General features: G+C 37.9%; 1 protein-coding gene across 1 annotated transcript; it reads right to left on the minus strand.

The window, feature by feature from the left end:
* Window positions 1-2197: 2197 nt before the first annotated feature.
* On the minus strand, window positions 2198-23924 carry CDC16 (cell division cycle 16). The gene is made up of 18 exons (XM_014885085.2): window positions 23678-23924; window positions 20728-20782; window positions 19736-19833; window positions 19206-19244; window positions 18235-18375; window positions 16752-16911; window positions 16091-16185; window positions 15330-15463; window positions 14183-14262; window positions 12556-12605; window positions 11828-11901; window positions 9890-10015; window positions 9014-9166; window positions 8335-8398; window positions 7824-7885; window positions 5601-5736; window positions 4952-5042; window positions 2198-3838 (listed from the first exon to the last, which is right to left on the minus strand). Exons 1-18 carry the CDS (start codon window positions 23723-23725, stop codon window positions 3573-3575), a joined length of 1872 nt encoding a protein of 623 aa, XP_014740571.1. The 5' UTR covers window positions 23726-23924; the 3' UTR covers window positions 2198-3572.
* Between the last annotated feature and the right edge of the window lie 1289 nt (window positions 23925-25213).

Below are 25213 nucleotides of genomic sequence, written 5' to 3' on the forward strand. Positions count from 1 at the left end.
CTGGCCAGGAACGGCAGCTCCGTCCCCGTCCCTCCTGGAACTCCGCAGGGTTCCCACGGTGCCGGTGTCAGGACAAAACACAGAAACATGCCCATTTCCCTCCTCGCACGGCCTCGCCCTACGCTCATGGGTGCCTTGCACTCTGGCTTCAGAGCGGCTCGTAGGGCAGGAAGGGTACAGACACCGTGGGGTATGTTATGTCTTTGGATCTGCAGGGTCTGAAAGGTAGCCAAAATGTGGGGAGAAAGCAGTGGCGAAGATAAAAAAGGCCATTAATCGTTACTTGTGTGAGGCCAGGAGTCTTGTGCCTGCAGGGAGGTTCTGTGATAATTACGAAGCAGTGCCTGCACTGCAATGCAATGCAGTCCCTGAGGCCACAGCAGAGCCTCCAAAGGGCGCCTCGGGCCCTTTGAGCCTGGCTTCGGCAGGAACTGCGGTGATGGGACAAGGGAGAGTGGGTACAAACTCAGAGGGAGAACTTAGGCTAGATGTTAGCAAGAAACTTACTGTGGGGATGGTGAGGCACTGGAATAGGTTGCCCAGGGAGATTGTGGATGCCCATCCCTGGCAGTGGTCAAAGCAGGGTGGGGCAGTGCCTTAAGTAACCTGGCAGGAAGGTGTCAAAATCAAGAAATTTTGCAATATCTCGATCCAAAAAGTTTCTTGAAATTCCTGTGTGAGTTGGAGTATCTTGGACTACATCTCCTAGAATTGGTAGCAGAGGTACAGCAAGCTCCAAAAAAATGACATACCACACATTTACGGACAGACTTGTCTGGAGCTGTGGAAACTAGACAGAAGGAGCAAAAATGCCTGCAATTTAATCAGAATACACAGAGTCATTGCAAATCTTCCAATCCTGCTGTATTGATAGTCCTCAAACAGCTGTCCACAGCATGAAGGAAATACATGATCCAATGTAGAATAATAAAAGTAGGTGGCATTGGCTGAGAAAACAAATCACAGAATATTGTGAGTTGGAAGGCACCCACAAGGACCATGGAGTCAATTCTTAAATGAATGGCCCACATGGGGTTTAAGTTTCCAACACTGGCATTATTTAGCACCAGGATCTAATCAACTGAGATAACACATTATTAATTTTCAAATCTTTTAGGCAGCAGTATCTATGAAGAAACTTTTGGAGCCATGCATAGCACAAATATCTTGTGGGTTTTCATACCTTTTCTGAAAACTGTTAAGGCAACAGTCAAATCTCCCCATTCTGGGACAAAACTAATCATTGGAAGAGGAAGAGTAGAAATGTCTCTTTTGGGGGCATATTTATAAGCCACCCAACCTGACAGTCAGGGACTCTTGTACCCAGCAGCCAAAGCCAAGTAAGGCAATGGCAATGGCTTGCAGAATCAAGAATCTGAGGTCAAGTCAGGCCAAAACTAATAACCAAAGTCCTCATGAGGACAAGGACAGTACTCAATTTGACTAGAGCCAGGGTGAATATCATAATAACCCAGAAAGGCACCAAGCTCTATCTAGGAAGAGCAAAACGGGAGCAGGACAGGTGATGGGAGGTGCAGAAGACCAGGGCAAGCAGGTGTTGCCAGTACCAAGGCAGGGATTTAGACAGAACAAGAGCAAGTCAAAACATTGAACAGAAGATAAATGAGGAGAGTAAGACTTTCCCTAAAGTCCTGTCTGAGGCATACATTATGAACCAGCTCACAAGCTTGAACCCAACTGTAGCTGCCTAAAAGGCTTGGAGCCAAGCCAAGCCAAGCCATATCAAGAATTCCTCTGACATCCAGAAGAGTCCTCCACAATCCAGGACATTTTGCATACATTTCTTTCTAGGTAATTTTTAATACCAATAAACAAAGGTCAGCAATAGCCAGCCAAAAAATCTCAACAGATACCTGCCAAGGCACAGTGTCATGATAGGCTGCCAGTATAGCAGTGCCCATTCTCGCTATTCCATCTGTTTCCTCCCCCTCCAACCACTCTGCCCCACTGATGACAAGTAGCACAGCAGTGGCTTGCTCTCCATGAACCTGAGAATTGATCAGATCTAGAAAATATTTTAAAATGCTGTTCTAGTTCCCTGATTTCATTCAAATATAACCACACAAGGATTTGTATAATCACAGCTGAGGAAGTAGCACAGTAGATTGCTACAGGCAGGAATAACATAAACCAGTGTTGCCATCACAGCTCACAGCATCAGATCATAACTGGGGAGTGCAGGAAAAAATATGAACTTTTATCAATATTTAAAACCATTTTGCCAATGAAAAAAAATTAGTAACAGAGGAAAACAATGCAAGATTTATATTCATGTCTGACAGAAGTCAAAAGGCGTAATTTTCTAGAAGACTCTTTTGCCACCTTCCATTTAGAAATTGCCATGATGTCTTACTAGAAAACTAGATTTACATATGCTGGATTAAAAATAATGATACAAAGAAAAAAGAGTTTGGCTCCTTGAGAATCTTTGAGAATCTATTTGCAATATCCTTCTGTGTGCAGCAACAAGCCTTTGCTGTCATTATTATCCACAAGATAGTCTTGTTTACAATAATTCAGGATACATAAGCACAGATGTAAAAGTAACTATCAAAAGATTTTTTTAAAGGAAAAGACCTGCCTAATAGAGCAGCTGTTGAGACACATTCATTATAGATTCTTCCAGAGTGTCCAGGAAAAATCCCCAGTTTACCGCAAAGGAGTTACCTGCACCACACCCCAATTACCAGGTTCCAAGAAAAGAAAGCCCTTTGTATGAACTGTTTTTGCCAGCCACACTGAAGAAGAAGGATCTGACTGCTCAGGAGATACATATGTTTCCTAAATGATGAATTTTTCTAACACTCTGCTTGGATACTCTTTCACTTAAGACTCAGGCTCATACTATGTTTTTCAGGAGAACGGGTAACTTTGGGTGAATTGTTTTAGAACTAGGAAGTAAAACATTTTTGTTCACCTTATTTTCTCATAAGAGAAAGAATATATGGGATTGGTATTGAATTTTGCACTCAATGCAAATTCCAATCCATGTTTTCTAACATATAGAAGGGAAACTTGGGCGTCTCCAGTTCCCTTTGTGGAGCCACAGCATAATTCCCATTGTCACTGGGACAGAACCAGACTTCTTTATACTACCTTGCTGGTCCTCATAGGAAAGCAATGGGATCACCTGGACCCAGCAGATTTCCACAGTGAGAGTGTGTGCAATTGCTGATAAAATACAGACTCCTCCCCAAGCTTTTCTTCCCTTGATACCCTTGAATTCCAAAGTGCAGTTGTGTCTTAAAACTTGAATTCATGTTCAATAATGCACAGACATGTGCAAAATAGCCAATACTCTGGATTCAAACTATGTATATGACCTGCATCGATGCAATGAGGTCTTCTTGATTCAGATGGGAATTCGTGACAGTGCTATCAGGAAAGGAATATTTATAAAGTAGGAACAATAAAACTCCCGGTGTTAAGTACATAGTAGTTTGAATTCATATAAAAAAATAGCAAATTCATGAGAGTACAACACCATAACAAAAATGCTAAAACAAACATATTACAGTTAGACAAAATGAGCTCTCTACCAGTATTTATGGTCACGTACTATGGTCTGACATTGATGTTTCTAACATCATATCACTTTCATTCATTTCAATCTCAAATGTTTCTTCCAATGGGCGACTCGTATCTGTACTTTTCCTTTGATTTGATGTCTCTAATGTTACTATGCCACTTTCATCCAGAGTTTGTCTTTCTATGTCGAATTCTCTGAAATCCCAGGGAGGTGAAATTATGTTCTTTAATGTCTTCACTGTGTGTACATCAAAGTCGTAACATCTTAATTTGTCTTTGATCTCTGTTCCTAGGAAAACAGACAAACCATTAGTTTATTTCAAATGAATACTCCCAAAAATGTAATCCCAAAGAAGCTATCATTCAGAAACTACTGTAATTCTCTGCTTTCAGACCATCAAGGAGCTGCTGCTGCTTAATGACTGAAGCTGAATGAATTGTTCTGAAAAAATCCAGCAGCCTCCTTTCTCAAAAAAGCACAATACAAGAAGAACAAGTCAGCAAAAGTCAGATTCAAAAGTCTGTTTTGAGAAGTAATTGCCAATTCCCTTCCCAATTCTCCAAGGGGCTTTTTTTCTTGTTTCAGTTACACACAGCTTGGTTTGCATTAATGCATATCACATGGCTGCATGGTTCTTCCAGATGTGTTAAATGACTACATATGGAGCAAGACAATATTGAGAAGAAACATCTGTTTCAATTGTGTAAAAAATCTGCAGGAAAAGCACTAGAGCACACAGATGGCTTTTACTCTTAAGGCTTCAGCCTTCTAAACAAGCTTGACAGGACATAACTGTGTTCACTACAGATAAATACTAAGTTCAATGAAGCAGAAATAAAAGAAAAATAGAAGTTTTTTGCAGAGAAAAAACTTTCATAGAAAATTTAAACCTATGGCAATATAATGCATTACTGCTATGAAGCCCTTTTTTTACCATATATAAAGCTGTATTTTTGGAGTCAGAAGAACCTATTCTGTCTCCACAGAGACAAGTTTTGACAAGGTGAAAATACCTTGCTCTACAACATTAGCTTTAGTGCTCCGATTTCCTAACTCCATACCTCTGTTTAATTTTCCCCTATTCCCTTGTGATCTAAGATGTCACAAATCAGTATTTTCTATAAAAGAAACCATCAACATCTCTAATGACAAAGTGCTTCCTTTCTTTATGCTGGTGAGAGTTTACTGTCATGATGCTCACAAAAACCAGTGGTTATCTGCAATTGCTGCTAAGTTCTGACTCACTTAGCCATTAAAAAAATCAACCAAAAAATCCCAAACAAAAACATCCTCTACTTTGTGAGTTAATTAGGTAGTTGTAGGCAGTCCTTCTTGACACAAGAATAGCACTCCTCTCAAAGGAGTCCATGCCTTTAAGAGACACATAAGTTAGAGACTTACCAATATAGGCTTCAGAATCACCAATGTACATTTCTATGCAGTGTCCAAGCATTGTGACTGAAAATGTGTCATCCCGCCTGAGACCAAGGGCCTATTAAAAAAAACCAACAAAAACAGTAAAAAGTATTTAGCAGCAAATAAAAACATTTACATTTTAAGTCTGCAATGGTTCAGTTTGTTGGTTTGTTGTTCCAATACGCTATCTGAGCATAGTCTTCACTGTAAAAGCAAAACACTGCACAACCAAAATAACACCATCATATGAAGTGGCTGAAGTAGTATGGAAGGAAAGCACTAAAACAGAACCAGAAAAGAATAAATATGCAGACAGGAAATCATTCACATATTATATGCTGCTGTTTACTTACTGTAAAATTTCTAGGTTGGAAGTATTTAAAATTATTTCAGGTGGATGAGAAGCTTACATACATAAAATGTAAACTGCAATTCCAAGTTTGCCAAAGAGGCCATTTTTTACCTAATCAATAAAATATAGAAGATTTAAGAAAAAACCAAATTCAGATTATAAAATAAAACCTCATTTGGATGCTGGAAAAAGATGCTGGTTCTCTGCTCTTAAGCCAAATCAGAGTGAAACAGTAAATAGCAGAATCTGTGACCAGCCCTTCAGCTGAAGCCAGTTACGTACCGTGTGGAAATAGTCAATGGCACTTTCAAAATTGCCCATGAGGCTGTGTATGTAGCCAATGGCAGAGTAAGTAGAAGCATTCTGAGGGATTAATACCAGAGCCTGGCGATGGTATTCCAGTGCTTCTTCATACTTCCTGTTAGGGTTAAGTTCAGGAGATCTATTAGTAAGCTTCATAGTGAAAAGTGTTTTTAAAGTACCCTGTGGGTATTTTTCTTAGCAAAGCAGAACACAGTTGTGCTACAACTTTAAAATTATTGCTTCACACTCTGAACATAATAATAGAATGTACAAAAGACTCATGGATAATGACAATTTTCTTCCTCAGTGTAATTGAGAAATCATTGTTTTCCTTATGTAGCACAACAGCTGCCTACAGCTAGGTCCCATTTGGAGATCTTAGCTGTTTGATATGGTAAATTGCTTTAGATGTTTAATGCTGCTCATTGTAGCACTGACTTTCTTTCTGTAGCTTTCATTTGCCTTCCTAAGGGAGAGATGGAGCAATATGAGACTACATCACACATAATTCAAACTGAGAAAAGCTCTCTGGGCAGAAATTTCTCAACCCTTAAGAGCTGCATACACTGGCAGCTTCGTCATTTTGTGACATGCTCTATCAGAAAAGGAGGTTTACACATATCCATGATATCTATCAAATACCAACCTGTCTTTGAAAATTATCCATTAATTACACTGATTATTGCATTTGCTTTTTTATAAAAGAAGGATTAAATGTACACTACAACATTACTCTGAGAATTTAAATTGTCACATTTGACATCCTAGTTCTGCATTGTTAAAAATAAAGATAGATATCACCTGTTCACAAGAAATTTTAACATTTAATGAAATTGTGCAATGAGCAATGCATGAAGTTGTTAGAGGGCATCAAGTAACAGTTGAGGCTGAAAAAGGATGCAACCATTTGCTTGCTGCACAAACCTTTCACATGATTTCAATTTCATTTTCACTCGTAGTATTTACACATCCAATTCACTACCACTGTACTTGAATATGCTGCGTCCAAATTTCAACCACATAATACTAGAGAGTAGACTAGATATAGCTAGTAAGTTTTTTGCAATAGCCATATTATGTATTACAGACACTACTACATTAGTTATTACAGAGATTTTAAGATGTCAAAGCATATGTACAGCTGCCTAAATTCTCAACTTGATTTTCTTGGAAGATGGTATACAAGCATGCAAAAATATTTTAGCTTTGATTTCTGAACTTGAGCAAATATTAGAAGTTGTACAAAGCATGATGTAAGCAGTTAATAACTTACTGTAGAAATCTAAAAAATGACAAAAGTAATTATAAAGAAAAGTATTGGAAAAAAACTCTGCAATTATACTCATGAACAGATTTCAGAAACAGTGCCTTTTGTTTGATCTTGGCACTAGGAGTAACTGTTATATGTCCTTATTTCATCATGAAAATGAAGACTAATTGGCGATTCAAGCACAAAGCCATTACCACCAAAGCCAAAGGAGAAGTACAGCTTTCATCTATCATAATCACATCCTCATTAGCAGTTTTTAAACAAAAATTACAGAGAACACCAATTGAGCAATTAAAAGCACTAAAAATATTTTTTAAAAATTGCACAGATTGAACAAAAGAAAGCACTGGTTAAAGTCAGATTAAGGTAATTAATGAAGAAACATCTCTATGTTAAAACTGTTAAAATTTGTATATGTACTTTGCACTTTTTCTATTCATGGAATAGAAACATGAAAAGGAATATTAAATAGTTTTATTCTAGAAAACATAAAGTAAGACTCCTTTGCTGTGTTATAATGCCACTGAATATTTCTCTTCCATAAAAAAAATTAGGTGCTAATCCAAGCAATTAATTGGCACAAACCCACCTTTATGTTAATTAAATCAGTGGACGTATTTCAGTATGTGAGGACTGGGACAGTGGAGAGTTAAAATTCACTCATACAAGCATCTAAAAGCCTACAACTAATTCCCTAGTAAGAACCAATAGTTAAAGAAAGGCTTCTATATTAAGTACTTTAACTTCTGTGTAATAAACAGGATATAAGAGGTAATTAATGTAGTTATGTTCATAAGCTGATTTAGAGAATCTTGTTCTTACAGGATAATTCTACACTGCTCTCATGTGTTACACAATCTTGATATAAAGGAGAGAGAAAACACAATTGTGCAGCATTATAGAGAAATGGAGCTCCAGTACTCTCTGCTTACTTGAGTTTTCTGCAGACATGTCCTAAGTTGTTCAATAACGGTTCCCATTTATCAACTGTTACCTGCAAAATAATGCAACAATTCAAATAATTGCAGCTTTCTGGACTGTAACTAAATTTTGTCTACTTTAAAAAAACAAAACAAATAAATGAATAGGGAATTTTGTTTATGATCAAGAAAAATACCACAAGTATTTTAAACTCCTAACAAAACACATAAGCTGAAAAAATTTATTCAATAACTGATTTTTCTATTTTTTGCTTCACCAAAGCCAGTATTTCTTCAAAGGATCAGTAATAGTAAAACTTGATTCAAACCAAACAAAACTTGTTTTCTACTTAACTAGAAAAAGTCATGTCAAGTCTCAGCCTAGGAGCATTGAAGACAGTTTTAAAATAAAATTTATACTGTGTTACTTTTAAAATAAGTACAACATGTTTTGTCACAAGCTATTACAGAATTTGCTGGAGTTTTATAAATTTATGACCTTGCATGTTATTAGAATAAATACCTCATTTCCAATAGCTTTGATTTTTTCCAGTGCATCAAGGAACCACTTTTCTGCAGTTTTCCAGCTAAGGATTGAAGGGGTGGGGGGAAATAAAAGTAAATTAAAGTAGAGTTTTCATTAGCAGTATGAGAAAACTGTATTCAAGAAAGATTTCTATGACATTATTTCATCATATGAGTGAAATTAGATATAAATCCCAGTAATTTATATTTGGCTATATTTTGCATTGTGGTTCTAAGAGCTAACAAGACAAAACTAAAAAAAAAAAATCAGAGTCAAACTAACTATATTACTAAACACTTCTTATATAGGTTAGGTTTTTTCCCCCCGAATATATTTGGAACCTCCTAAGCTGACAAAATGTTTTGCTGTACAAAATTTTATAGTATGTGTGCAGATAGATGTCTTTTGAGGCATTCAACTACACAATGACAGGCACATGGAAGATAGCATCAATCTCTGGATGTTTCTTAAGCATTACAAAGCATTACATTCTGTTCCTGATCAATCTTAAACATGGAAGAATAAGGTAGAAAGCAAAGGTTTAAGGTGAACACCATCTAAACTATAACCAAAAGATACTATAGTTCAATATAAGTACTTTAGTAGATATACTGGCACATTACAATTCAGAATAACCACGTTTAAGACAGTATTTGATCATATTTTGTAAGCTTACTCTCCATTTTGAAATGCTACCACTCCAACTTCATGCATAACAAAAGGATCTTCGGGTGCAATGCTTAAGGCTTGGCTGAAAAACCGTTCAGCCAACTTGGAGTTGTTGGTCAGGCCATATTCCAGTCCGATATAGAGCATCGGCAAATGGCATCTAAAAACCGTAAAACAAAGTGCATGTTTGTTTCTGTGTGGTTGTCTATACAAACTATAAAGACATGCATATGTTAATGTACATCCAAGTAAAAGTTGATTTAAATGGATTGTTAACCTAGGGGGAAGTTTAAAAGACTTTACAGCTCTGTTTAACAAGAAACTGAACTCCAGTAGGTAATTATAACCTGCTCTGCAATCACATGTAAATACACTCATCACTTAAGTTTAGATCTGATTTTTTCCCTAATTTCATTCATATATTTAATTTACAAATAGAATATGGAAGAAGTAATCGTTAAAAGAATTAGATTTACTAGTAACCACAATCAAACACGAGTTTTACATGCAATATGACATGATTCATAACTCATAACTCATTTTACAACCCACTCCCACAGCATAAAGAGCTGTTCAAGCTATTACTATGTAGCAGTTGATGAGCTTGTATGACAACCACGATTCACAAATTTCAGAAGATATTCAGGTAGAACTTAGATTACCTATATATAAAACTTGACTTTAGAACTTATAAAATCAGAACAGTAATCACAAATAATGCAGTTAAATGCAGATAGTTAAATTCTCGGGGGTTTTTTTCTCCCTTGTTCTCTAGCAGATAATTGTTGCAAATATATTGCTACTGTTTCAAGGGATGTTAGTCAATATTCTACACTACTTATGGATTCATTTGCATCTTCCCGAATATGATGTTTGTACAGACCCTTTCATGAGCTGTGCAGCTGTGAAGTATGCAGCCATTGCTTGGTCATGCTCACTCTCCACTGCAAATGAATGTCCATATGCTATCCATGCAGGGCCATAGGTTCGCTCCAGTGTAGTAGCTTTGCTAAAAACAAGAGCAACTCACAAGTAAACACATCTGAAATTAAATTTCATCAGCTTCAGATGACTACTTAGATAGCAGTGCTGTGCCACATGGTTGGTACCTATTAAGATAATTGTCTGGAACAACCAGTGGTAAACGAAGTTCATTTTAAAAGTTCAAACTATTTAGAGCTTAGAAGTATCACATATTCTTGTGAATTGATTTTATTATTTCTGCTACTGTTCACAGACAGGATTATTTGATATTACTGGGCATAAACAATTATATAGTAGGTGAATTGAGTAAAATACAGAAAACAGTAGTGACTCAAAACTCATTGCAAAATCCTAGCTATACATTTTGAAATAAATATATTCTATCAAATACAAGTTTAAGAAGTAGGATATGAAAACACCAAATGAACACTTAGGTTGAAATTTTGCCATCTAATTGCACTAGCCTTGAAAATGATGAGCATTTGTCACATCACAGGCTGTGCATCAGAGAAGTATACAAAGTGTTACTCAAATCTTGAGCTGAAAACTGCAATCTGAGCATCAAGACATCAACCTGGAGACTTTACAGAAAGGTGGACTTGACAGTAATATTAGAAAGCTGAAGTAGATTATTTTCTGAATCTGAAGGCAAGGGCATTCATAACTAAATAGCTCATAACAAGTGTGCCCAGTCTTTTCTTAAAAGCTTCTGACATGGTGATGATGCATGTTCCGTAAGTATTCTATCATATTGCTTATCTATTCTTAAAAACTTTTTTTTTCCCTAACATATAATCTAAATTTTGTCTGTCACAGTTAAACTCATTAGTTCTCATCACAGATCGTAGAGAATGGATTGTTCTCTGTCTTCTGAGACAAAACTTTATATATTCAAACATTTGTATCTTGCCACCCATGACAGCAATGAAAGATATGTGGGTATTTGACTGTGTCTTCAAGTTTCTTTTCTGGAAACCACTGTGCTTTAGCAGACCTCTTTTCCCTTTTGCCAGAACTACTCTGAATTTTGATATTTGTTGTTTTGGGTTTGTTTTTCTCTTCAACATGTCTACAGATCCTTTGTTGCTGTCTAGGGATGTTTGTACATTTAAAGATGTTTTTTATTTCAGCACCAAAACCAAATATATCACTCACGACAGCAACTTGAAGAATTTCAATAAATTTAAATATTTTACTCATAATAACCGGCATTTAAAAAATCTAAATGACTAACCCATCTTTACATATGTTGTCTATAAAGGTCTCAGGAAAAATTAGTCCTACAGGTTAATTTATGCCTTCTCAGTTTAAGCTTACAGCACCAGAGTAAATGCCCTACTTCACAGCAAGGTCTTGCTCCCCAGTGCTGATATTCACTGCATATACAGGAAACAGTGTTGACCAAACCTAAAAAGCCCACTATTGCTTGTGCACAGAAAGACAGCCAAATGTCAGAATTTTCCATATAATTCTTCTCTTTCAGATATAAAACCTGAACATGGGAGAATGCCTGAGTGTCCCTCAACTGAGAACTGAGGCCTGATCACCTACAGCTGTATTTAGCTCAGCAGCATGAGCGACTGCAGGGACTACACCTGCCTAGAACAGGAAGGTGACTGCCTAGAGAGATACCACGTAAATCTTCCTCATTTTAAAAGTATGTCCATGGATAAGGTCTAAATTGCTCTACCAAAAAAAGGGTGGCAACAAAAGTATTGAAGTAGTAACCAGTTTATTGAAGCTTCTCTTTATGAGCTTACAAGCAATCACGAACATTAAATGTTTACTTAGCAAGTTAAGCAATAGATTCACTAAGGAAAACAGAAAAAAAAATTACCTGAGATATCTTCTAGCATGTTCGTTTTTGTGGCCAACCATGAGATAATAGCATCCTACTGCAAACCATGACACCTACACATTAAAACCAAAATAGAATATTATTAGATACATCACACTCATTTCAGTGAAGCATCAAAAGAGAGGCAGACATAATAATTATAGAAGTTAGGAACATTTTCACTGAAATCAAAGTCAGCGCTTCAAATTATTTGGTATTACAGACAAGCTAGAACTTTTGGCAGGTACCTTTCTAACAGGGGCTTACTCAGCCTCATGAATAGAGCTAAGCAGAAATCTTACTGCTGTCCTCAATTATTTAATGGTAAGGAATACAAGACAGGGCCAGATTCTTTTCAGGGGTGCAGTGATAGCACAGGAAACAGTGGGTACAACTTGCAACACAGAAAGTTAAGATCAAATTAAAGAGAAACAATTTTTAGTGTGAACACTGAAAGAGGTTGCTCAGAGACATGTAGACATTTATTTGAATTATTAATCAAAGTAAATAACTCGCACTGAATACCTTTTACAGGTACTTAATTTTATAAAAATAAACTTGGCATAAGGAAATTACAATGCAGAGAAAATAAAAGGAGTGAGCCATTTCTACAAGCTTCATCCAGAAACAGATTTTGAATTCTGTAGCTCAAACTAATACATTACAATTTTTATGTGCTTTCACCTAAAAAAGAAACTACCTGACAACAAAAACTTGGAACAACTTACAGGATTATTTGGGTACAAGTCCACCAGTTTGTGAGAAAGATAGAAAAGCTCTACATAGTGGAAAGAAACAAGAAAAGAAAATTAAAATGTGCTAAAACATTTAGATGTTTCAAGTCTTTTAGCTTTCCATACAAAATATACAGAACATCTAACATTATTAATCCACAAGTGAACAAAATGTTCTCTTTTAGTGGCAGTGCTTCAAACTGCCTCAAAATAGATTCAGTTTTGCAATTAGCTAAAGAAAACCCAACAAAAACAACCCATAAGCCTTCACAGCACACAAATAAGCAGCTCTACTTCCCACCCTTTAAGAATTCTGCAACAACTTAGGTCATTAACAAACATTAAAATAAATGCCAGTAGTATTACACTTGAATGTACCTTGTCAAGGTAAAACACTATTCAACTTCCTACATCTAAAAGGTATAACATACTGGCTAGATCCATTTCAAAGTAGAGTCCTGTGCATTAATATGCTGAAAATAGGACAAAAGCAAATAAATTATTATATTGTTTGGAATAATTCCAAGTGATTACTTTTTTAGTAAAAATTATAATTCTATTTACTGGAATAACTTACTACAGATTTTCTAATAATAGCAGCAGTAATCAGCTACAGGACAACAATTCTATTGCCTATGTAATTTCAAAGGAAATAGCATTACAGAACATAAAGTTTCTATTTCTTCAGAGCACAGTACTCAAACCAATGAGATTGTCCTGGAGCACTTTGTATCAACTCTCAGCTCCAGGAAAAAAAATTACAACTGGCTTACAAAATATTAACTTTTGCACCCAGTGCTTCTCAAGGCAGATTTAGAAGAAAAATCAGAGTACTGGCCCCCTTTTCAGATGTACTTAACTCTAAAATAATTGGGAGGTACATTCACTAATCACTAAGAAGTACCAGTACACCTAATAACCTATTTGTGTACATATAATGCACCATCCCAAGAGACTGCACAGCATATGAGCTCCTTATTCTATTTTCCCATTAATTTTAAAGACATTCAAGCTGCTCACTTGATTTATATGCAGTCTGGAATGAGAAAAAGCCACCACAGCTGCAAGCAAGCTATTACTGTAATTCCACTTAAGGTGTTGCAAGGTTATTAATTTGTTTGAACTGAAGAGAGGCCTTCACAACAGAAAAGGCAAGAGGGGTCTAGAATTTTTTCTATCACAGAATAATCATGTCCAACTAAGCATACACAACTGCTAAAGAGTTCTTTCTAGTTTAATTTATTATATTTTATTGTTGAGCAGAAACGTACAGCCAGATACTGTACAAAGATCACCTGGAAACAGAAATTACAATGACAGGGATGAGGCAGTGTAGCTCATGGGCCTCCTGGCTACACAGTCCAGTGGTTAAAAGACAGCAACACTCATGACCATGAACTCTTTGCACATCTACTTCCCCCAAACCCTCAATCCTGCTGTCAGCTCTGAAATTCCCTTCTTTACCAGTTACCACTGTTTTCTTGAAATGGCAGGTAGGAGAAAAAAACACATGTAATTTTTCAAATGGTATATAAGGGAGTTTCTTGGCATCTTTAACTCTTTATTAAAATTGGGGCTCTACACCCTTCTGTTGAGTTGTGTTAAATGGTGTGTTCCTTACCATTTGCTTTGTTAAGCTCCACAAGTGTCCCTATATGTACAGGTAAACAATTTGCGTGGAAGGGATCTTTTTCCATCACTCTAAAAAAAAGTTAAAAAAACCTGTAATGCACATTTCAAAAACTTTAATGTGTTAAAAGCAAACTGCTTGTATAGCATATAATGTTCCAGTTAATTACCATTTTAGGCATTAGAAAACTATTTGTGACTAAAGACAACTATTAACAGCATAATAAAGGCTCTCTTCAGATCAGAAATATAACAGTTAATTGAGCTTAACAAAAGAGGATAACAGAAAATTCTTTCAAGGTGAATATACAATTAGAAAATCAGAATGAAACACGTTTTTGTTTCGGAGGTCACTTCAAATTTAACCAGCAAACAAAAAACAACAACATTTATGTTCATCTTTTCTATGCATTTGACAGCAACTTTCAAGCAATAGTCCTCAACTTCTGGAGGTTAACATCAGGCAGTATGCCTTCGGAGTCACATTTAGCTCAGTTGTAAAATTTTGCTTCCTGTATTCCTGTATCCTGGCATTCAGAAACACACCTGTGAGTCCAGACCTACAGTAGTTGAGAAGCAAACCATGGCAGTGTTCTGACCTCTCTGACCCGAGCAGCAGCATGCATACTCGGGCTGTGTTACAACTGATACATGACACTCAGCCATCAAAATTAGAAATAACGTGCTAGCTTTTAAATTAATAGTATCTTTTGATCATTATCAAAGGCATTGTAACTGTTAATTGCCCAGAGAAATCAAACTTCCTAACTAACCAACCAATTCAAACCAGCTCATTCTGAAGGCCAAACAAGAAGTAGGTAGAAAGCACACAAAATTGAAGGTACCAGAATAAGGAGGAGGATGGATGGAGGCTCAGCACAGTGCTGATTGAGCAGAGTTTTACCTCAAATACTTCTGATATGTATTATAAAAATGCCATGTCTTGCCAGACACAAACTGCACATTTTAAATACCTGAGACATATATAACACATGACATGTATATTGCAATACATATCCAATTATCATGTGTATTTACCCAATGAACAACAATATTTGCTGTAATAATAAACAATCCAGGCATAATTATTATACTCCACCATATGAGAAAAAAACCTAAAAGTTGCTTTGTACACTTACACTGAAGTAAGCTTGTAACACATTTTGAAGTCACAGTTGTAATAATGCCTTTCTGCTAAGGATACTACCACATCCAGGTTTTCCTGAAGACCATCTACTGATTCAGGAATCAGTGTTTCACTGGGTTTATTATACTGAAAGACAAACGAAAAAACATTTGAAACAAAAACTAAACTAAAATCAGATTATATAAGTATTAATATTTTTTGTCCTAAAAGAATATTTAAGAAGCTTAAAAGTTCTTCAAATTTTTATTTTTAAACTGAAAGTCCATAAAACTTGTATTCGGTAAACTGCTTCTTTAAAATGTACTTAAAAGCTCATTTAGAACACAAAAGATGCTTGCCATAGTCAATATGTTTCATGTAGACTGTAGAAATTTAAACTGAGCAATATATATTTTCAGTGCTCCTTATCACCTTATCTTTGAATAAGAATAGTCTGGAATGATGTAGTTATAGTCTCATACTTTCAGGTAACTGACGTTTTGTCTACATTATTAACATTCTTTTTCCCCACCTAGCAGTTTCTCAATAAATAAATTTTCAAAAACATAAATCAGAATTTCAAGTTGTCACCACAGCAGAAAACAATTAACAGAAAACTGTTACACTACTGCATAAAGTGAGGTGTACCACATAAAAAATTTTAAAAATTAGAAAATTCCAGATTTATTTTAATGTTCAGAATAAACGGGATCCAAGAAAATTTACACCCAAAGTCAAGACTTCCAATCAATTCTCCAGATTTTTGGGACTTACCTTTTTCAATTTATTCTCAAATAAAAAGTGAAGCAATTCCTGTTCTTCTTCTGTACATTGTCTATTAAGAGGTAGAGATTCAAGTAGTTCTTTTTCTATATGAATTAAAAAACATTGAAATGGTCATATTACAGAAGAAACAGAAAGATCCAACATTTCAAGAACGTTGAAACAGATAATCCTACTAATTTTGGAAATTAAGGATTGATTAGTTATTCCTTCTACACTTTAAAATAAAACGTAATAAAGATTAAATAACACACCATTATTTTTATTTACTCCACGTGTCAAATGTTAGCACTTAGAATGCTCTATTAATTAATGCCTAAGCAAACCCCAGGAGGGTTTCATTGGTTCAAAGCCTGTGAAATTGACAACACAGGACTAAACTTTGTCTGGGCTGGGCAGAGCAGAAGAGCTTCAGGAGCTAAGATGCAGAACAGCTGTCTTACTATGTTTCTTTCAACTCTTAGCACTGCAGGACTGAAAAACAAAAGGTCAAATGCAAATTTGCCCAAATTGTAATTTTCACTCATTTCATACATTTGCTATTCTTAACATTTTGAAGTCTTGTTGTATTGCCTTAACTTTTATCTAGGAAAACACATCTTGAGAAAGCAGGTAAATTTTACTTGTATTTGAGAAATACTTCTCTCCAGACCTTCCTGTGCTGTCAGCATATGGTGCGATGTTAGAAGATCAAATGCTTCAAAGCAGTAAACATCAAGCTTCAAGGCCTCTTTGTAGCTGTAAGTTGCCAGGGCTCTATTATCCAAAGCATCATAGATCTTCCCTCGTAAAAGGCATATAGAGCTCTTGATCTGGTGGAAAAGCAGGACTGGAGGTCAAAGACTGAATCAGTATTTGCAATTTAGTTTTAAGCACAAATCAAATGTGCTCCCTGGAAAGTAAAAAGTATTTAATGTATGTTAGAACCTGGTTTTCTAGTGCTGTCATTAAATAAAAAGTTGTCCCTACTATGTCAAAGAAAAATCCAAAGAATGCTCTGTGAGGTTACCTACTGCCAAACAAACACATGCTCGAAATAAACAGGAGGACAGAGTTTATCTTTTCTAATTCTGACATTCAGCTCTCTGATACTGAGTTGTAATCTAATTATACTAAATTCCCTTCATATCCAACATAGAGAAATTGTCACTCCCAAAGGCAATATATTTCTTATCTGACCATTAAAGCGCATATTTCACACACGAATGACAACAGTAGAGATGAAAAAGGCCAAATCAATGGATTTGATTGTTCTGAACAGAAAAATATATTCTTGTTTTCAATCCAAAACATAGATATTCCAGAAAAGAAAACAGCCCATAATTACCAGTTTTGCTACAATGTTTATTAACTAACATGTTCTTTCGAAATCCCCTTGATGAGTATTCAGTTCAGTCAGAAGGCCACTAAAGTGTCAGCAAAAGAGAAAGTTAACACATTACCCAACCTTGTCATAAGACTAAATAGTCCTTTAATCTCATTATACCAGCATTCAAAATCCGTTCACACCAGCAATGTAACCCACTTTGCTACTTCAGTCTTACAGGGAAAATGCCATCTGTCAATCACCTACACTGTAATTTCAGCTAATAAATTTTAATTTGTACCTCTGAAACTAACTACTCTTCACAGACTCTTCAGCCTACACATCATACCAATCTCTTTAAACTGTGTCTACACACAATTTTTTCACTGAACTTCAAAAATTTCACCTTTACCTCACATAATTTTCACAAAGGCGATCAAAGAATATCCCACTGAGAACAACACTTGAGTGATTATGAAGTATTTCATTAAAAATAATCAGAGGAGAAAAAAAATTTGCTTTGTTATCTCAGAACCTGCAGCCCAACTGAAAGCAATGTTAGTATACATGATCAAGAACTAAAAGACTGTACAAACCAATGCTAGAGCATTAAGTTCCTGCAAAGTGTCTGCAAATCATTTATAAGTTGTTGAAAAGCACTGTTTATTTTTGCATACTGAGCTATTTTCATAGAGGTGAGCTAACACACAATGTTTACACACAACAAGGAAGGTTTACTGCAGTTTCAGATTCATAGAGCTGTGAAAGAACTTTCTGACTTCACAGGTTTGTTTTCTACAAAAATATTTATTAAAATAATGTCACTTACTGAGGACTGTGACATTTCCCAGTCTGTGGTAGAATCTTTCAACCCACTTTCATCCTTCAAGTACTTTTCAAAAAGTCGTTTGTTGATTGGCTCCTCCATATCAAGAATATCCAAGGCCTGTTGATGCTCTTTTGCAGCATACTAACCAAACATGTGCATGTAAAAAACAAGGTTTTGAAAAATTTATACATAGAACACAAATAAACAGAGCATCATGTTTCAAAGGCATAAGTTATAACAACCAGTGTTTATCAGCAGGTTATTCATGCATGCATTTTCTTATTTGGCCATTTGTCATTTTATAATTGCAGTTAGCTCTTTTACTGGTCATCTATAATATGCAAAAATGATAAAATTATAAAAATATGCAAAAATTATAAAATAAAGCATGTACAGAAATGTACTATTCATCATTATGCAGTCAGAGAAACAGAAATTAACACAAGTTTTAATAAAATACCATCATCTTATTCTGTAAGCGGCACATTATGCTGTTTCAAATTTCTGTATTTAATCTACGAATTGATTCAGTTGAATCTATCAATTGATTGATACCAATTGTCTCTGAAAGCACTGCATTTTACCTTTTATGTTTGACATTTTATGCAGAAGTATAAAGCTGATGCTAACTACAGTTATACAACCATAAATCACATCTCCTCTGGTCAGATAAGAATCAACCAAATAAAAGTGTAAACATGAAGACATGAGACAAAAAAGATTCACATTCTTTGCCCACAAAATATTAGAGGAGTATTTCCTGGGATAAAAGGTCAGCTGGATTTCTTCAGATTAGTGCCACAATGGATACTCCAGTGACCCAGCTGAAATCAACTGTCAGAAAATTTAAACCTGTTGTTCCAAAGAACATATATATGTATCTACATTGCCTATCATGTATCTAAACTTCCAAAGATGTGTCTTTTACTTAGTTTAGTTTGTTTCCTGTAGGAGTTAAAATGTGTACTCACATGACATCTAGCTGCAAGGTAGCGACATGCCTCATACAACTGAAAGAGAAGTTTGATACACATCAATTAAAAAGAGAGAACATGTTTGCTTACACCGCTGGAGTCCCTTTTGCTCTCTCCTTTTTCAGTTCTATGGCTTCTCCACCCATTTCACCACCAAAAGTCCTTCCTGATCAAGCCTGTAACACTTTCTCTACTACTAAATTCTCAAAGGACACTTACTTGACTCTTGTCTTTACCACTCATGACCAGAGAGGAAGGAAAACTGACACAATCACATCTGAAGTGACAATCCACCTTCCCATACCTGCTGCAGTTACATCCTTGGATCCCTTCTCTTTTCTGTGACCCTATCTGGGGACAACGCTTTAAACCTGATTAACTGAACACAGGGCCTTATAAAATAAACAATGCAGCTTTCTTAATTACTTCTCTTATAAACATAATCCTGTGATGGTGAAGAAGTCACTGTGGTTAGCAGCAGAGTCTTAAGAGGGGTAACAGTAGCACGTCTGGCTGAAGTGACTTACCTTATCCAGCTTCCGTGATCGAAGGGCGTGTGCTGCCCTATGATACTGAGCTGTTAGGTAAAGACATTGGGCCAACCAGTAGATATCCTGTGGTTCCTCTAAAGTAAAATAACACAATTATTAACCATTGCTTTACAATATAGCTTCAGACATTTTAATACAGAATGTTCACTTTTGCTTCACTAGAGAAGTATCTTCCCTCTACTCTAGCATCCTACTGAGTTACAAAATTTAATTTATAAATATGTATAAAGTAGTTACAGTATCTGTCAGTGAGAGATTAAAATGAAAATATAATCAGATTTTAACTTTAAAGACCTCAGATACTGCACTGGACAGGGAATACAAAGAAAGTCATAATAGAGGTGTGTCATGAGAAGGAGACAACAATGATACAAATTAAAAAAGCAGCAGCTGCAGGTTACCCTGCTCTTGGACATAGAGCAGAAAAAAAACAACCTATAAATGTCTCTCTCAATAAAAAGATCAGTGAGAACCTCACAACAGTGAAAGCACTAGACTTCCATAGCTTGGAGTTGTAGTTTCAGAGGCACAGCTTAATGCCCTCCTACCTTACTGACAACCCAAGCCTTTGTGGGATCAAGTCCCTGGAATCACTTTAGGAAGTGTAAGTGCCAGTGGCCGTGGACAGCATCAACTCCCTCCCAACGTAAACCCGCATTGTATTCGTCACCCAGGGCAACCCAAATTCCTGTGGGAAACCACCACGGTCTCTTGTTGCTCTTGTTTTTATTGTTTCTTAAGGAAGACAAAGCTTAAGGTTTGTTCAAACATGAATTTTAACACAAAGTTCAAAAGGGAAGGAAGATGAGCTCTGCTCTATTAGGAGAATGGCATTCCAAAGATCACAAAAATACACTTAAACCAAACTCAAAATGTCAACATTTGGCCAAACAGCACTAAAACCCCACCAAACCAGAACACTATCAGAAATAAGTTAATAAAATACAACGTAAAAAGAAACCACTTACCATGAGAGAGTGAAGCTACTTTGTCAGCCCAAAACAGGGCACTTTGATACTGTTGCTGTAAAAGCATGATAGAAATAATTAGCATTGCTTTAGTTTTTCTGGAATATTTTGAAATACACTTACATCAGTGAGATTTAATATCTTGTGCATGTAGTCTCTAATGAATGGTGATTCACATTTCAGATCTTTGTAACTTTAAAAAATAGTTTTAAAGGGCCAATACTGTAACCTCCAAGGAATATCCAAAAGTAATTTGGAGTTGTTCATTTATTTTCAATAGAATGCAGGTATCTTTGACCAAAAGTGCTGTGTAAGTATGGCAATAGGTCGTTAGTTGAATTGCCATCACTGAAAAAGTAGCAAGAATGCCTATCTCCAGTTTAAAAAAATGCTACATTTTAGAAGAAAGAGAATACTATATATAAAAAAGGGCACCAAAATTACTGCAGGTAACTTCAGCAGCACCATCTCTGATCAAGGAAAGTTCATTCTTCAGTCAAGATGCTTCAACTTCACATAAATCCATAGTGCCTGCGTGCATTTCTTCTTATTCTTGGATACACGTTTTCACTCTTGAGACTCCAGTTTGGCAGAAATGAGTGAAATAGGTAAGCGTGGTGGCAACCAGAGATCAGACAGAAGCAGAATTTCCAGGTATATCCCACTAACTCAGTCACCAGATTTGCGGTGCCAGGCAAAATCTCACAGAACTGGCTGGGATTATCTCCTGAGAAGATCATCAGGAATTCTTGCTGTTACTTTTTATCCCACTCCATGCAGTGAAGCCTAATAGGATTCCCAGGATACGCTGGACATTTAACAAATACCCTGCCATTGCAAGGATTTGTGAGATTTTACAAAAGCATCTAGCAAGAGGACAAGGGGGAATGGAGTAAAACTGAATGAGAGTGTAGATTTAGATGTTAGGAGGAAGTTCTTTGCTGTGAGGGTGGCAAGTCACTGGAACAGGTTGCCCAGAGAAGCTGTGGATGCCCCATCCCTGGAAGTGTTCAAGGCTAGGTTGGATGAGGCTCTGAGTAGCCTGGTCCAGTGGGAGGTGTCCCTGCCCCTGGCAGGGGGTTGGAACTAGATGGTCTTTATGGTCCCTTCCAACCCAAACCATTTTTGATTCTCTGAAGACTAAGAAAGCCTTAATGGCTTCTCTCCTTTCCTGCACCATTCATTGCACTTATGGAGTTTGTTCAGAACCTCAGAGACTGTTTTACATTTTTGGAGTACAGGTCTGGCAGTCTGTTCTGAATTGCACACACTGATGTTATCCCTCATAAAGCACTATGCTCCATGAAGAGACGTGGTCTCTTCTATCGTGTATTCCTATATTTCCTACTTGATGGGGATTAATAATACACAGCAAATTTGTCAAGAGAATAGTTTGGTTTCAATCTGCATTCCCAAGGGGGGGGAAAAATCCACAAAAACGCACAAACCAACCCCAAACACATAGCTGTCTACAAGAAAAGAGATTTAAATTATTATCTCAACATCACAAAAGAAAGGTATAATCCTGGCCTACAAGGCACTGCGTGACTTCTGTTGAGCAGTTTTGCAGTATTGTAAGATGACACATTATTACACAAAAAAGCAACTTTATGTTCCTCATGATGTCCCTTCCTCAGAAGTGCACAGCTGTCTATACAGCTGTGTGGCAAAGCAGCTTGGTGAAACAGTTTAACACAAATGAGAACAGCAAACCAAACCAATCAAACCCACCAAATTAGCTTAGGTCCATAATCAGCCTTTCAGTCAGACTTGCTGGTTACGCAGAGAAATCCCTTTGCTGATTTAAGGGGTGTGCTTTTCTCAGCAGTGATGTCTGCACCAAGTCTGAACTGGAAGGAGAGCAGAACTGTTGATGCTACATTTAACCTAATTTATTTATGCATTTTTTTCCTCTTGTGTCTTTTTTTTGTTTTCTTTTTTTGCCCTGCAGCAACATAATTGCTGAATCCATCAACAAATGAAAACAAGCCTGCCCTCCTACAAGCCGTCTGCAGCATTGAAGGAATGTGATGGGCAGCTTAATCACTGGGCAGAGAATCACAGAATGGTCTGGGTTGGAAGAGATCTTAAAGATTGTCTAGTTCCAACCTGCCGGGGCAGATACACCTTCCACTAGACTAGGCTGCTCAAAGCCTCATCCAACCGGGCCTTGAACACTTCCAAGGATGGGGCATCCATAGCTTTTCTGGGCATCCTATTTCAAGTTCCACCCTCACCACCCTCACAGTAAAGAACTTCTTCCTAGTATCGAATCTAAACATAACTTTCCTGAATCCATTCCCCTTTGCAACGATCATAGAACCATTAAGGTTGGAAAAGACATCCATAATAATCAAGTCAGACCTTTGCCAGAACCCAACATACTCACTAAACCATATCACCAAGTACCATGCCTACTTCCAAGAAGGGTGACTCCACCACTGCTCTGCGAAGTCAGTTCCAATGCCTAAACGCCCTTTCAGAGAAGAGATTTTTTTTTTTTTTCTGATGCCTAACCTGAACCTGCCCTGGTGCAATAGAGGCCGTTTCCCCCTGCCTTAGGTAAGTACGGCCCAGCTTGCACAACCCGAGAGGGCGGGATCCTGCAAGGACGCCTTCGCTACACAGCAGCCCCACGGCGGCTCCCCTCCTCCTTCTCCACACGAGGGAGAAATCAGGAAAACCCACCAGGAGGCCGCGGCTCCCGCTGGAGACTGCACAGGCGGCGCTCCCGGCCTGCCGCACCCCTCTCTGACCGCCGCTGCTTCCCCGTCCAGGGAAAACGGGGCATAATTACAAAATTCCACTCTCTTCACGTTGCAGAGGCCAGCACCGCTTCCCGCCCCGCCCCGGCCTCCCTCTCTGCGGACTCCGCGCCGAGAGCGGTTTTTCCCCGGGAAGACCCGGGGGCCTGCCGCCCCTTCCCCAGCAGCCCCCGCTGGGCGCTCACCTGGTCGATGTAGTGCCGCACTCGCTTCCTGAGCCGCTCCAGGTTCATCGTCCCTCCCTCCCGCGCCGCCTTGGATCGCGGAGCCGCCGAGGGACCGCGGGCCGCCCGCCGGTGCAGCGCCCAAACCCGCCCCCCGCCTTCTCTCCTTCCCTCCCGGAAACAGCGCCCCGAGCGCGGCGTTCCGGGAGAGCTGGGGCCGTCGGGGGCATCCCCCTGTGCGGGCTCCTGCTTCCACACGCCCCTAAATAAACATGTCCTGGGACTTTTCTCTGCAGTCCACACTGTAAAGAGAGAAATTTGTGGTGAGGGGCTTCTTCATAGTTTCGAAGTGAAAGATTGTCCGTGGAATTTGACCCGAGGGAATGGCCTGAAGCTGAGTCAGGGGAGGTTTAAGCTTGGAATCAGGAAAAGTTTCTTCACCCACAGGGTGGCTGGGCACTGGAACAGGCTCCCCAGGAAGTGGTCACAGCACCAACCCTGACAGAGTTCAAGAAGCGTTTGGACAGCGCTCTCAGGCACAGGGAGTGGCTGTCGGGGGTGGCCTGTGCAGGGCCGGGGGTTGAACTCCATGATCCTTGTGGGTCCCTTCCAGCTCAGCCCATTCTGTGATTGATTCCCGGGATCGTCTCTGCCAGGGCTCCTACAGAGATCGGTTGCCCTGGGAGCTCCCTTCGGCTGCTGTAGCCTTGTGGTGAAAATGTTCCCTCAGGACTTGGCAGGGATGGTGAATGGTGTGTCAGGAGATTTTCTATGAGTCCTGCATCTCCCGGGCATTTTTGCTGTCACACAGTTTAGGGACTAGGACGCTGCTGAAACGTGTTAGCTTTCACTACTGAAACCCAAGTAATGTGAACTATTAAAGCGCCTGATTTGAAGTAATTCTGGTGTTGGCCAATACATCTTGAAGCGGGTATGCATGAGACAAGAAGAAGAATCTCCATCTTCTTCGATGAAGAAGGAAGACTTGTGTCAGGGTTACAGGTTGGAGAAGACCACAAAGGTGGCAGCTGGTCACAAACAGTCTCCATTTGAGGAAAATGGATCCATATGCCCTCTCTTGAATTATTTGCAGCATCTGCACTTTGATGTAAAACTGTTGGATTTCAGTGATTTCATCCAGTTATTAGTTAGATCAGGTTTTCACCTCACACTGTCACCCTTTGGGAGCCAATTCTTCTCTGGTGCCATTGAGTGTGTGTGCTGCAGATGGTAGATATGTGTGCCTGCTGTAAAGCATAAATTTATTCTGGCTTTTTTTTTTTTTTTTTTTTTTTTTTTTTTTTTTTTTTTTTTACCTAACTGCATTTGTAGATTTGCTACTTTTTTTGCATTTTAGTATGCAAAAAAGCGTCTTGGGGAAAGCAAAATCCTTGTTCATCTTTCCATTAGGTCACATAATGAAGAAACTAATGCATGTGATAGTGGCTTCTTTGGATCCAACAGTGCTATCTAGTGAGGGTTATTATCACGTTCAACTTCCCTAAACACAAGTTCTGGGTGTGCAAATACCTTCCATGGCAGGATGCAATCAAGCTT

This window comes from Sturnus vulgaris, chromosome 2 (genome assembly GCF_052056855.1).
Source record: "Sturnus vulgaris isolate bStuVul1 chromosome 2, bStuVul1.hap1, whole genome shotgun sequence".
Taxonomy (NCBI): domain Eukaryota; kingdom Metazoa; phylum Chordata; class Aves; order Passeriformes; family Sturnidae; genus Sturnus; species Sturnus vulgaris.